General features: G+C 36.3%; 2 protein-coding genes across 2 annotated transcripts in view; one reads left to right on the top strand and one right to left on the bottom strand.

Moving 5' to 3' along the window:
• Window positions 1-3499, top strand: part of fbxl5 (F-box and leucine-rich repeat protein 5) — a 43439-nt gene extending 39940 nt beyond the window's left edge. The window contains exon 11 of the mRNA XM_039751513.1: window positions 2829-3499. Within this exon, the coding sequence (XP_039607447.1) occupies window positions 2829-2905 (77 nt within the window). The 3' untranslated portion in view covers window positions 2906-3499. The remainder of the gene's footprint in view (window positions 1-2828) is intronic.
• A 5125-nt stretch (window positions 3500-8624) lies between these two features.
• The window catches only part of LOC120528762 (coiled-coil and C2 domain-containing protein 2A-like), a 101586-nt gene continuing 94954 nt past the window's right edge, over window positions 8625-15256 (bottom strand). The window contains exons 33-35 of the mRNA XM_039752903.1: window positions 12692-12750; window positions 12378-12555; window positions 8625-9010 (exon numbers count right to left, since the gene is read on the bottom strand). Coding sequence (XP_039608837.1) covers window positions 8789-9010; window positions 12378-12555; window positions 12692-12750 — 459 coding nt within the window. The 3' untranslated portion in view covers window positions 8625-8788. The remainder of the gene's footprint in view (window positions 9011-12377; window positions 12556-12691; window positions 12751-15256) is intronic.

Genomic DNA, 15256 nt, shown 5'->3' with positions numbered 1-15256 from the left:
TAATATTTCTTCATTGCAGAAAACATATTTATGTAAATATTATAACTTTTATGCTTTGCTGTCACTTACAATGAAATTGTTTATTATTAATAGTATATCTATAAAACAAAGTTTTATTCTGAATGTCAAAGCTGGAGAACACCAGTTTATAACCAGTCACCATATGTAACACTGTTATGACTATATATAATGTATTTAAAAAAAAACAAAAAAAAAAACAAACAAAACAGTTATGTGATCTTGGATGCAGCCTTATAAATTTGGCATGCAAAAAGGTAAGGCATCGTTTACAATACAGTTTTGTTAAAATTTGTTTAAAAGATTACAGAGTGTATGTGCATTGCATTATGGCAATGCATAACTGTAGTTGTTAAACCTGTTTATTTTATTAAATATTATGTACTGTATCCTAAGCTGAATCCTGGTAACAATGGAAGTTGCTGGCTTCAGGTCCCTCAAGTTAATTCTTATTTCATTGATGGCAGCATCTGATTGAAATTACTCCTTTAATAGAGCTGATTTCTCAAACCCAGATACAGGAGGGAAACAGTAGCTTTGAATTAAGTTGCTTTTTAAGATCCAAGAGCCCTTAATTACTTTCCTTTTCCCATAATTTGGTACTAACAGTGGCAGGCAAAGGGAGCCAACAGCTAACTATGGTGCCGCTTTCACCTGTATGTATTTGTGTCATACTTCAATAAAATATGTGCAATAATAACAATAAAAACTATTTATATTGCATCTTATCATACACTTACATGCAACTCCAGGTTATTTCCATGGATTAATCAACAAACACAAAAAGGATATACCATTGATACTTGGATATTATCATCAATTACTAGTACAATAATTTCTAATAAATGTAAGTATACGAAATAGAAAATCAACCTGGGCATTGTTAAGCAAAATGTAAACATAAAGCGCAAAATAAACCTTCACTCTTATCAGAAACAGGTTCATATTGTTTTCTAATTAAAAGCTTTATACAAGAAGAAGGCAAAAGAATAACCTGAATAATTTGTATGTACTGTATATAAAAATAAATACATATACAGTATATATCAAAATAAATATATTTACAGTGTAAAATATATGTTCCAAAAAAAAAAATTCTGATGTGGCAAAATTAGAGGGCTCACAATCCTTGGCATTGGCATAAATAATGTTTCATTAACAGCAAGAATTGTGGACTTGTTAAGAAATCGATTAGTACAAAAAAGCTGCAATTCTAGCGTAGGAAGTGGGTCTGAGACCCCTGTCCTAGAGGTTCATGTATGAATCTTGGACATTATGTTTGATAAAGGTGTTAAAAAAAATACAATTCATATTATACACCAATCAACCGTGACTTTAAAGCCAACAACAGATGAAATGAATAACATTGATTATCTCGTTAAAATGGCACCTGTCAAGGGTGGGATATATTAGGCAGCAAGTAAATAGTTCACTTTTGTTTCCTCGTGCACCACATGACAGCTGTTCATGTCGCACACAGTTGAGAACTGCTGCTCTTGTGCATGTCAACACTGATATTTGACTACTTTTATGTAACATTTGAACATTTTCAGTTACCTATATGTTTGTTTAAAAACTCTGCAATTTAAAGGCAATCCTGAAAAATAGCTGGAAAGCCATTTTAGATAGACAGGAGTGTCACATCACCAATGCAATTAAAGAAAAATAAAGTAGTATACTTTTGAAATTGCGTGCATTAATGCTGTAACTTTGACAGCCTTTATAGGCAGTCTTACAGTCCCCATCAGTATTTGGATAGTGACTCGGGTTATTATGTGTGTGGCTCTCGACTGGTATACTGGCACTGAAATTAAACAAAGGACATGAGCTTTAAGTATGGGCACCTCTTTCATTGACAACAATTTTTCCACCATCCAGATAATGATCTCTATATAATATAAATGTGGGTTATGTTTTAAGTCCTATTAATTTAAGAATACACATTTCTAAAAGCTTTAAATCAAACAAAATGACACCTTTTATTGGCTAACTAAAAAGATTACACTATGCAAGCTTTCGAGGCAACTCGGGGCCCCTTATTCAGGCGAGATCCTGACTTCTCACAACATTCATAATGGCTAACACGGTACAACAGCCTAGTACTAAAAGCTTTAAACAAACTGAATGAACAGATAAGATTATTAGTAATAGAATTTGCTCTATTTCATCATTATAGGACACTATATGGGTCTTGTGTCATACTTGCAGTTATTTATTTCAATTGTAAATGCAGCATGTGCGTTTTAAAACATAGTTGATTGTGCAGATTTACACAGGGTAAGATATTTTTTGGTTAACCTTGTTAATATAAAAGTCTTCCTTCTCTGTGGCAAACTCAAGATACAAAAATGCCTTATTCTGAGTGCACGTACACATTAAATGACATTTTAGTTAGCTACTACTCTCTTGTGATCTACCAATGGTTCTGGGAGTCCATTATGTTTTGTTTACATCAGATTCATCTTCAGGTTCCTATAATAACAGGGGTTAATATCCACCCTACTGCTTCACCATTAATATGAAAATAAACAAATGTAAAGCAGACCTGTGCAGTAAGGCAGTGTCCCATATCCCTTCTACCTTCACTGTGTGTGTTTGCCAAGAAGGAAAATGTATCAAATGTTAATTGTGGTATTACGTTTTTGTTTTTTTTTAGGAGGTAAGACACATTGCTTATACCAAAGAACTGTTCTGCTCAGCTTCATCCTCTTGTCATATAATTTGTTGCTTACAAAAATTAAATATATTGTTAAATGTTAAATGGTCTATCATAATATAACCACCATTCCACTTTGTGTTTCTTTACACAGGTCCACATGCTGATACTGCCAGTGGATGTCAGAACCTGCAGTGCGGTTTCCGAGCCTGCTGCCGTTCTGGGGAATAAATACATTCCTGCAGGTCCTTCTCTGTATGCTTCTAATAGCTGGACAGGCTTTCCTACATGCACTTTATTTAACAACCAATTGTATTTTTGTTATTTTTTTGTTTTTAAAATGTTTTTTGTTGAACGTCTATTCAGCCCATGCTATATGCATAAGGACATAAGAGTTTGGTTCTTTTAAGTGTCATAACTTTACTGTAAATCTCACAGTGTAATACACATTTATTCCGCAATTCTTTGATTATTGACTTGAATCAGCCTTGCAGATATAATTTCAAATGAATCCTGTAATTTCATTTAAAATCACCAGCAAATACATCATTCTAGTACTGGGAATAGTGAAAAATGTTCTTAGAGTAACTTGAAGTTTTTATTGAAAGAAAATTGGAAGGAAATTCTGTTATAAAAGTGGCATGTTTTAATAAACAACATCTTGAAAATGTGTTCTGCTGGGCAGCACTGATGGTGCAAAATTTATATATTTAAATGTAGGTAAATTTGGATGTCTTAACAGCTAGACAAAGAAGGCTAAATCCACACATCTTTTGTTGATATGATCAGAATGTTTTGCATATAAATAAACAAAGCTTTACTCTCTCTTGATGCATGTCTCTTTTCTTTATAATTGAAAGTGTTAATGTACCCAATTTTTCACATTTTTTGCATGTTGTTCTTTGCTAACCTGCAGAAAGCAAAAACAATATCTAGTTCTTTCAGATATAAAGGTTATTTTTGACATTTAGAAATGACAGACTTCCTCAATATTTTAGACAGCTTTTCCATATTTTTAGAGCACTATACTTTGAGATGTTCGATATACCACAGTGATTGTACTGGACTGGGGGAAATGGCAAATACATTTAAGTGTCTACTGTGGTCTTACTAAATGCAATACAATGTTACAAATCTGTGCAACTGGTGAATGGAGTCTAGAAAAAGTACAACTACTGAATGTGTGTGATACAAATATATGCATTTTTTTCAGTAAATCTTGTAGCATGTTTTCCCTTACTCAAATAAAAACTGAACCAGTTCCATAAAATTGCACTGCTGCCTGTTGGATCCAGCATCTTAGGAAAGGCATCCTAGGCATGACTCCCAGACACGGTCACAAGCTCTGTGAAGTTTGCATATTCCCTTTGTGCTTGTGCTTGATTTTTATTCAGGCATTTTGTTTTTTCCCAGCATCACAAAGGTATGCAGGCTAAGTTAATTGGTGACTGTAAATTAATATGGCAATAGTATAAAAGTATAAATTGGAATTGTTAAAATGTAGTTGTATTTGCCTGGTTTTATAATTGGGTCTTAATCGTGCAGTGTTGAAATAAACTATTTTATTTTATCTCCAATCATTTTGTGAAAGTCTGGATCAGAGAGCATTTGTCTTTTTCGTCAGTTCGTTGCTTGTTAGTAACTCGGCCTGAATGTGTGCCAACCCATCTTAGAACACACTCTTCATACACTTGCCCCATCCCATTCAATCTTTATTTTACTGGATTCATTTCAGTTTGGGTTTAGAAAAGTTATTCATAGGTAACGTGCTTCCAACTTTTGTGCAGATAGGAAGAATGTGCTTGCTAAGTTGTAGTGGGAGCTCAGTCTGATAACCATGCACTTCCTGCCTCTCGGACATTTGACAGGAGGTTTTCAACATGATTACCAGTCTACAGACTCTTCTTGTGCGGCATATTATTATCTCATTGTCAGTATTTCTTAAAGTGTTAGAGGAGTTTTGTTGACACAAGGCTGCTTTTGAGAAGCGGTTTTGAGTCTTGTTCAGAAACTAGTGTTACAAAAATAGTCAGGAATGATGTTGTCATTGTTGCATTACATACAGTACCCTCCATAATGTTTGGGACAAAGATACATTTTTCCTTAATTTACCCCTCTGCTCCACAGTTTAAAATTACAAATCAATCAAAGTGCTCGTTGCAGACTTTCAGACTGTGTCAGGGTCTACTATCCGCAGAAGACTTCATGAACAGAGAGAGAGGACATACTAGTTTTCCACAAAACATGAAATGCCTGATTACAGTTTGTGGAAAAAGTACTTAAGAGCCTATGGAATTCCAGAAAAAGCTCTTGTGGACAGTTAAAACAAAGACTAATCTGTCAAGAGTGATGGCAAGAACTGCCAAAGATCCAAAGCTTACCACTGTTAAATGTGGCAGTGGGGTGTTAGGGCCTGGGTGTGTATGACTGGTGCACTTTTCTTCATTGTGCATCTGCTGTCAAGAATTGCATCATCAATGAATTCTGAGATGTACAGAGACATCTGCTCAAGTTCCAGTAGAAACCTCCAAATTCATTAGATGGCACTTCATCCTACAACAAGGTAATGATCTTAAACATAATGTTAAGGAGGTTTTCAAAGCTAAAAAATGGAAAATTGCTGAATGGCCAAGCAACTCACCTGATTTTAATTCCAACTGAGCATGCCTTCCTTATGCTGAAGAAAAAAAACGTAAGAGGACAAGCCCCTGAAATAAATGGCAGCTGTAAATGATTGCATTAGAGAGTTGGCAGAGCAACACCAGAGAAGATACTGGGCACCTAATGATGTCTGTGAAACAGAGACTTCAAGCAGTCCTTGCATGCTTGGGGTATGCAACAAAGTACTACAGAAGATTGCTTTATTATCCTTGCCAAATATTGTTGTACCCTGAAATGAGGAGACCATGTGGAAAAAGTGTTGTCATTTCTATATGGTGTAACCAAAATGTATGCAAATGCCCTTAAATTTATGTGTGCAATGTGCACTGTAATCACGTCTGAGTTGTTTTCATTTATAATTTAAAATTGTGGAGCAGAGGGATAATTCAAGGAAAAATGAGTCAACATTTTGGAGGGCAATGTATGTCAGTTATTTGGATGCATATTTAGTAAACCCATTGTTTTGACAATCGCCTGTGTGCTTTTTTTTTGTATACATAATTGTTCATTCAGTTTTATGTTTTACTGTGGGTATAGAAAAGAATCACCCCCTTGAAATATTCCAATTTTTTTGCTTTTCAGCTGTAAATGAAAAACATACAAAAGTATATTTTATCAGCTTTACTTACTCAATGCAACCTATAATATCAAAGTGAAAGATATCACAAATACAGTTCAGAAAAATTATAAAAAAATCACAAACAAGACATACTGAGATTAATAAAGGATCCCCCCTCCCATGTCAATATTTTGTTAACCCACCTTTTGCTTTAATGACCGCCTTGAGTCTGTTTTTTCTCCTTCAGCCACTTTGTGGTAAACTTTGCTGTGTGCTTCGGGTCGTTGTCGTGTTGAAAGGTGAACAATTTGCCCATGTTGAACTTTCTGGCAGAGGGTAGCAAGTTTTCCTCAAGAATTTGATGGTTATTTTGCCCCATCCATTTTTCCTTCTACCCTAACAAGAGTCCCAGGCCCTGTGGCAGAGAAACACCCCCACAACAGGATGCTGCCACCTCCATGCTTTACTGTAGGTATGGTGTGTTGTGGATGGTGAGCTGCATTGGATTTCCACTTGGCATCAGAAATGAGCCTTAATATGGCCTTTCTTGAGAAGTGGCTTTTTCCTTGCGACCCTCTCAAACAAGGCACTTGTAAAATTGTCACATGCATACAAGGACCACTCTACTATAACATCCTGTAAGTCCTTCAAAGTGGCCATTGGCCTCTCGGTAGCCTCTCTTACCAGGTTCCTTCTTACTCTTCTATCCAGTTTGGAGGGACGGCGGGATCCAGGGAGGGTCCTAGTAGTACCAAACACTTGGCACTTCTTTATTATGGACTTTACTGTGCTCCTTGGGATTGAAAATCTCAAAGTCTTTATCAATCCATCTCCTGCCTTATGTCTGTCCACAACTCTGTCCCTGAGATCTTTTGAAAGTGGCTTGCTACCCATTGTCAGTTTGCTGTCAGTTGTGCTACCAAGCAAGGGAATGCTCTAGGAACAGCTGTTTTTATGCTTCACTAATCACACTGACAACAATTAATCACAGGTGGAAGCCCGTAACCATGGTCTGCAATGAAAATGGTAGGCACGTACACCTGATTGAGTTTAGGAGGGGGTTGATCCTTTATTAATCTCAGTATTTCTTGTTTTTTATTTTTTAAAAATCTTCTGAACTCTAGCTGTTATATCTTTCACTTGGATGTTATAGATTGCATTGAGCAAGTAAAGCTGGAAAAAATATTGGTTTGTGTGTTTTTATTTAAGGCTGTAAAGCAAAAAAAGGGAATATTTTGAAGGGGTGGCGGAGGTTCTTTTCTATACCCACTGTATTTTGCACTTGGACAGCCAACAGCAAATAGTGGATTTTGATACTGGCAACATTGATAAGAGCATTTGTTTTAATGGTTGGAAGTGATGAGTTTAGTTGGTTTATGCTACTATATTTCTTACATTGTTTATATCTTTATGCAGGAGAGGTGTGAGGTGGTGAGTAAAACTGTAAATGTGTTAGCTTGTGACAATTCTGTCATTTTGTACATGTTACATGTTGTTTTGGGATGCGGTTTCCATGTTATCAAACCAGTTAGTCTTACACACTTATGTATTTGTACGGCTCTACAGTGTTAGTCAGGCCAGCCTGTTGCAAATATTTTTGCAATTGGATTTGTTTATACTGTCTAAAAGAGATTCAAATTTGAAAAACAGTCTACTGTTGCTGGAGGCTACAGAAAACTTCCAGTATATATATATCTATATATATATATATTTTTTTTTTAAGGTGGCTGCATGTGTTTAGAAAAGCAGTGGTGTATTTATTACGTACTGTATGTTTATTCTTTTGTGATTGTGGCAGGGTAGAATACAGGAAAAAAAAGCAGATGTGCTCCAAATGTGCTGGCAATGTTGTAACGGTCAGGAAGTGCAAACTGTTGCAAGATTCTGTCCAGGCTGGTCAAAAAGGAAATGTCTACACCCCGTACTGAATTTACATTTGAGTAATTAATTCTGATTTTTGAAGGTGAGTTAAATGATTATTCATTGTAAGTCAGCTTTTTGTATAGCATTTTAAACAAGTTAGACAACTGTTAATGTAACAAAATAATGATGTAATTCGAATAATTCTGGAACTATGAAAATGTACTACAACTTATGAAAATTCCAGACTAGAACTTAAAGTAAATGTGAAGTGACTTTGTATAAAATGTTCAAACGTTGGGCTTACAAGTAAAAATGTAAAGACATTATAGTTATTTTATTTGCAATTTCTGCAGTATATGCCCCAAGTTTTCCTTCTGTCTCCTTAAAAGTAAGTTTTAGGTTAGTCGGTCATTCAAAATTGGCCTCATGCGAGTGTGTGCCTATACAAGTAGATGGACTTGGGCTGTTGTTTGGGGTTTGTTCCTGCATTGTGCTTGACATTGTAAGCTGGACTTTCATCTCCGCCCAGTGATTAAACTGGTTTGGAAAAAGTAAGCTTTAATTTGTAGTAACTAACAAAATGTATGGTACTGTCCCTTTCAGGCAAGGTTAAAATGCTGACCTCAGAATACCTCTGCTAGTCAAGCTACAAACGGTGCTCAAATTCAGACTTTGTGAGATACAATGTAAAATTGTAAGATCTGAGACAGTTTAAAAAAAAAATAATAAAAAATTATCTTTTTCTTTTTAATGATTCCTTGAATTTACAGCTCCCCAATGTCATGTTGAGCTCCCCACATTTTAAAAACTCTGTTCTTTAACTTGGTTTACTTGGTGCCATTAAAATGGCCTGGTAAGACGTTGGGTTGTGTGATGATGACACCATCCTTCTTTAGGCAGTGCCAAGCAGGTCTGTAAGATGAACGGCCTGCAAGTGCACAACATGTCACACAACACTTCCGTGCAGGTTATTTTTTGACAATGGTATGGAGCACAGTTCTGTAAACAAGTGCACAGACTGCTCTTCAACATTAATAGGAACTTTCTGACATATGACTCTGTAAGTATTTTTTACTGACCAGTGAAGCCACATATATCCAGACTGAGAGGACATTATTTGGATATGGGCAAATATATACTGCTAGGGCAAATTCCAAGTTAAAAATGTCGTTTTTGTGAACACCAGTACTGTATACGGCTTCAACGATGGGTTCAATGTCAGAGAATGGCATGTGCATAGGAAATCCACAAATCTGGAGGGAAAAAAAAAAAGAAAATAATTATTAAAACTTACTATTATTTAACAAGAAATGGGTAACAAGCCACAGACATAGCTGATTATTCATTTCTGAACTGAGATAAATAGTATGTAAACCTCATCGGCAAAATAACTTCATTACTGTTACTAAATGGATACAATATACTAATTGTCTAAGCCAGAACAAAACTAAATACATCAAGTGAACATTCTAGTTCCAATTTAGTTATAAAAAAAGTTAGGGTACTGTTAAAACTTGTATAGCAATTATTTACTTAAAAAAAAAGTCTGTAATGTGCCTGTCTGTCAAAATGATGCAGATATTCCTATCCCATTTATAAAGTTACACACCCTTTTGTATGTTTTTGAAACTTTTTGTACATTTAATTTCTTAAAGGAACTTAAGTGGCTGAGCTTCAGCAGTAAAAAAGTGCAAGTCGATCACTGCGATTCCAGCAGAGTGCTTTGAGAGCCATTATGTTTTCAGCTCATGAATAAGCAGGCACAGTATTTTCTTTAACACTTCAGATACTTATTATTATTTACTCTTAATGTAACAACACCTTAATTAAGATCTCATTTGGTCTCGATTATGCTTATAAGCCATCAGTAAGGTGGTCATTCATCACTGTGCAGTGTGGATTCACAGGTCTTCTACTGAAGTATACAATATGAATAGCAATGGGTCTTCCTGTCTGACTGTTCCAATGTATAAAGTTATTTTAGTAGCCCACATTACATGGGTGAATGACCATTTTACTGATACATTCTAAATGTTATTAACACCAAATGATTGCCCTTTGTTAAGTTCTTGTTACACAAGAATAATAGAAGCATTTTTGCATTATTTGTTGTGCACAGCAAGGCCAGTTCTGCTTCAAAACTTTTTTGAAATTTTAAGTGACATATAGTCCGTCTGAGGGTCTTGGGCAAAAGCTTTTCTCATTGGCACTGCTGGTGTTCAACTGGAAAGTACAAGTGGTGGAGTTTGAGCCTAATTGAACATTGTTGAACAAGTCATTTATTTAGTCTGCTAGCGTTACTGCTGAAAGATTTATTTGCATGTCATAATTTAAATTATTTTGCAGTGTAATTCCTAGTTGAGTGGTTTTCAGCTTACTCTCCCAATAAAAAAAAATCTTTAAAGTCTTTAAAGTACAAATGTAAAGTTGAGTGGGAAATTTCCAAGTATTTCTGACATAGTGTCATTTTATATGTAATCAAATGAAGCTTAGTATACATTACATCTATAGAGGACACACAGAGTAGAAATCACCACATTACAATGAGGAAATCCCTAGCTTACATGTGGCAGTGGAAACATTTTTGTTAATTTATTGGACATTCATATTGAAGACATTCCGTTGAAGTGATCCCAGTACTAAGTGTCCTCTAAGATTACTCAAATTTGAGGAGGAAGGTGCAGAGGTAGGAGGCTGCAGTGAGGAGGAAATGCTAGATTCTGTTTCTTCATCTAAACTAGCAGTGGCTTATTGCAAGAGCTTTCTAAAGCCTAAAAACTACCTGTCCAGTTCTGTCATTGGGGCAATGAAATCTCCTGTGGATTTTGATATCTGAAGCTTTTATTTATTTATTTTTTGAATGGGCTGTTGTACAAGCATACTTAATAAGGATTCATAAAACAGCTTTGGTTATATTCATATAGTATACAGGTGCATCTCAATTAATTAGAATATCATCAAAAAGTTAATTTCTTTCAGTAATTCAAAAAGTGAAACATATATTTATATAGATTCAGAGTGATAGATTTCAAGCATTTGTTTTTTTTTCATTTTGCTGATTGTGGCCTACAGGTAATGAAAACCCAAAATTCAATATCTAAGAAAATTAGAATATTACATAATAATAAAAAAACAATTTTTAATACAGAAATGTTGGCCTACTGAAAAGTATGTCCATGTATGCACTCAGTACTTGGTTGGGGCTCCTTTTGCATGTATCACTCCATCAATGCAGTGTGGCACAGAGGCAATCAGCCTGTGGCACTGCTGAGGTGATATGGAAGCCCAGTATGCTTTGATAGTGGCCTTCAGGTCATCTGCATTGTTGGGTCTGGTGTCCGTCATCTTCCTCTTGACAATACCCCATAGATTGTCTATGGGGTTTAGGTCAGGCGAGTTTGCTGGTCAATCAAGCCCAGTGATACCATGGTCATTAAACCAGGTATGGGTACTTTTGGCAGTGAGGGCAGGTACCAAGTCCTGCTGGAAAATGAAATCAGCACCTCCATAAAGCTTGTGAGCAGAGGGAAGCATGAAATGCTCTAAAATTTACTGGTAGACGGCTGCACTGACTTTGGACTTGATAAAACACAGTGGACCAACACCAGCAGATGACATGGCTCCAAAGATCATCACTGACTGTGGAAACTTCACACTGGACCTCAAGCAACTTGGATTCTGTGCCTCTCCACTCTTCTTCCAGACTCTGGGACCTTGATTTCCAAATGAAATGCAAAACTTACTTTAATCTGAAAAGAGGACTTTGGACCACTGAGAAACAGACCAGTCCGTTTTCTTCTTAGCTCAGGTAACTTTTTCTCTGGTTTAGGAGTGGCTTGACACAAGGAACATGACAGTTGTAGCCCATGTCCCGGATACGTCTGTGTGTGTGGTGGACTCTAGCCGCAGTCCACTCCTTGTGAATCTTCCCCAAATTCTTGAATGGGCTGTGCTTCACAATCCTCTCCAGGCTGTGTTTATCCCTGCTTCTTGTGCCACATTTTTTCCTTCCACTAAACTTTCCATTAATTTGCTTGGATACAGCACTCTTCTGGACAACTGTCAAGTCAGCAATCTTCCCCATGATTGTGTGGCCTACTGAACCAGACTGAGAGACCATTTAAAGGCTCAGGACATCTTTGCAGGAATTTTGGGTTAATTAGCTGAGTGGAGTGTGACGCCATGAGTCTACAATACTGAACTTTTTCACAATATTCTAATTTTCTGAGATACTGAATTTTGGGTTTTCATTAGCTATAAGCCATAATCAGCAAAATGATAAAAGAAATAAACGCTTGAAATATATCACTCAGTGTGTAATGAATCTATATACGAGTTTCACTTTTTGAATTGAATTGAATGAAGGAAATAAATGAACTTTTCGATGATATTCTAATTTATTGAGATGCACCTATGTATACTGTATTTAAAAACTTAAAAAGTAGAAACTCTGAATGTCTGAATTGTACCTACACCAATTTACAAGTTATCTGATGTTTGATGAATGCTTTATATTTATGTTTCACCATTAACTTCAGTCTCACTACTTGATTTGACACTTGATTCTATGGCCCGTTTGCCCAACAAGCCCTCTTTTGTGGCTCAAAGCTAGCCGCTTACTCTGTAATCACCAAGCAGGTTCTGCAATTCCAGCCTGTGCTCATCTCCAACGTCTCTCCCTCTGGACATCTCCAGCATGGGTAAGAACTGTCTTAGAGATGACGAACAGTATCTGTTCCAGCGGGTTGGATGCCTTGGTCTCCATTCTGTAATCTTCTCTTTTAGTAGCTTTTCTATTCTGTAAGGAAACGAGCATTTCTTATTTCTAAGCAATGTGTACTCAGTTTTGTAATTGCTGGTGGTGAAATATACATTCAAGTCATGGCTGCCAACTGTGCAGAATGTCATTTATTTAATCGCATGAGGAATCTCACCTGTCTTGTAGCTCAGCAACTGCTGTCTTATCTGTGGGGTAATAAATTAATTCTTCAGGCTGTAAAAGAAATTTAAAAGTGATAAAGTGTGCCACAATTTGACATTGAAGTAAAAATGCATTTTCTGTTTTAAAGGAGTTAAATCAAGCTGAACTCCATTATGAAGTTTCACACTTTAATCACACAGTTTTTATTTTCCTACTTTGTTAGTTTGATTAAACATCTATGGTTTTATTGTATCTCAAATGCTGCTTTTGGGCTAATCCATTGATAACCTTTGGGTCCACTGTGAACCTGTCAGCAAAACCAAAGCAGCCTTGGGCATTTAGTTTAGAGGAGTCGCACCCAGCAAAGCCACAAGCCTTAGTTAGGCCTAAAATGTGAATAAAGGCTGAAAAACCAGCAGTGGGCACTTGCATTATTCCTCCATGATATATGTTTATCTGTCAGCCCTAGAATGGGTGTCAGTTCCTTCCCCTCAGCTCTCTGTCTCAAACTCCTTTATGTTTGGGCTAAAATTACAATTCACAATGTTTGCATGATAATGTTTTTCTACAACAACAACAACATTTACTTATATAGCACATTTTCATACAAACAGTAGCTCAAAGTGCTTTACATAATAAAGAATAGAAAAATAAAAGGCAAAACATTAATTAACATAGAATAAGAGTAAATTCTACGTTATTAAACCCATGAAGACATGGGAAGGATGTGCAAACTCCATGCAGACTGTGTGTTATGTTCCTATGCCCTTCATGCTTTCCCTAATAGTTTGTTGGCAAATTGTGGTCAAAGTGTATACTTGATGTGATTGACCCAACATTGTAACCATGACCTGGGCTTGTCAGTGCTAAAACTGAACTTCTACCCAATCTGTAGAAGGCTTCAAAGGCTCTCCATGCCAGCTTGTTGATGCCTACAAATGCACATCATTAAGGTCCGCATATGGACATACAAATGATCACGGAAGACTGTACAATGTGGAGTATGGGGCCACACAAAACAATGAGGATATTCACTTAGATCTACAGCTCAAGTTATGACTGCACAGTTTTACTGGATTTTGAGAACACTGAGTAGACTTCACTCCTAACATAACAAACACAATGGAAGACATGGGACTGTTTTAATTTCTATTTATGGAAGTCTGTTTGGAAATGAACTTCTTTTTTTCCCGAAGTTCATACTGTAAACTGCAGGCTTTGTCAGCAAGAGAAAATTTGCACCATGAACAATTTAGATTAAGTGCACTGTGAAAAGGTAGTTCTGTGTACAGTACAGGCTCAAAGTGACAACTGCATCAAAATAACAAAAATAAATTATGGAAATTGATGAATACATATTAATTAATCAGGCTGTGCTGGAAAATTAGCCGAGTAAATGCTTGTGCAGCAGTTAGGATGCTCTGGCTCCGTCCGTTTCTATGGTTGAACCGCATCTCTTTGTTTCTCTGTTAGCGAAGCTTCTCTCAGGGCTGCTGTCAGCATGAGCAAAAAGCTTTCAAGGTGCACCAATTCAAAAGTGCTCTGTTACACAAGTTGGCAGTTGTGCTCCAGAATGGCCACAGTCTCGTGGTTGTAGGGCTTTCAAGTGCCAGAGTGTGGTAAAGGTTTTTAGAACTTTAAGTTAACGGTGTTTTTGGTAAAATAAAGCATTCAGGGTTTAAATAGATGTTGTGTCTTCCTTTGGCTACAAATGTCTGCAAAGATGTGTCTCGGCTTTTCAACCAGCAGAGACCAAGAAACTTTCTCACAGATGGATAAGCATAATATTAAAAACAAAAAAAGAAAGATTGTGCAATAAAATGAATGTAACGTAATCATAAGTTTAAATAGAATCTATGGTATATATGGCAGAATAATATTTCATAAGCAGGTTATGTACAGTATAATACAGTAAAGCTTACTGTGACATATTAATTTCTGCCTACATTACCCCTGTAGTGTGACTTCAAAAGTATAAATACTTTATGGAAACATCAGACTTTTACCAATGATGAAGTTTCCTTTTTTGCATTATTTCTAAGATCTGGAAATAACTTTTTGAAACGGCTTGTTTTGCTGTGGAACATTAGACTTTTTTTCAATCCTCCCTTCTTATGTGTGGGTGTACAAAAGTTTGAGACTATTTTTTAACACACCAGTAATTTGCAGCTTCCTGGGTAGTCATCTTCCTAGTTTGCAGTTTTAGTATTCAAATGTACAATCTTCTAATGACAAGAGAGATGAGGCAACATGTAAACAAATATAGCAGTTGGACTGATCATTTCAATTTTAGGAGCACATTGCAGTTCACTGAATAACACCAATCAAAACATTTGGACCAACGCTGGCTTGATTCTTGGAGGTGATGCTTTCTTGTTTTTTGTGCTTCCATAGCTTCCCTTAGGTGTGGTGTGGGCTTCAGATCAAACCAAATGGACAGCTCCAATTTCTTCGGTGCTCACCCTTGTCCTATCTAAGACAAGCTCCTGTGTCATGCATGTTGTTGCTTGAATGTGGCAGTAAAGTTAGAAGTATGCATGGAAGTAACTGGACTAGTTCAACAGGTTTGACTATTTAA

Source organism: Polypterus senegalus, chromosome 4 (assembly GCF_016835505.1).
Source record: "Polypterus senegalus isolate Bchr_013 chromosome 4, ASM1683550v1, whole genome shotgun sequence".
Classification (NCBI taxonomy): domain Eukaryota; kingdom Metazoa; phylum Chordata; class Cladistia; order Polypteriformes; family Polypteridae; genus Polypterus; species Polypterus senegalus.
Note: the sequence above shows the minus strand (reverse complement) of the source record. Positions and strands in the feature narration are given on the sequence as shown.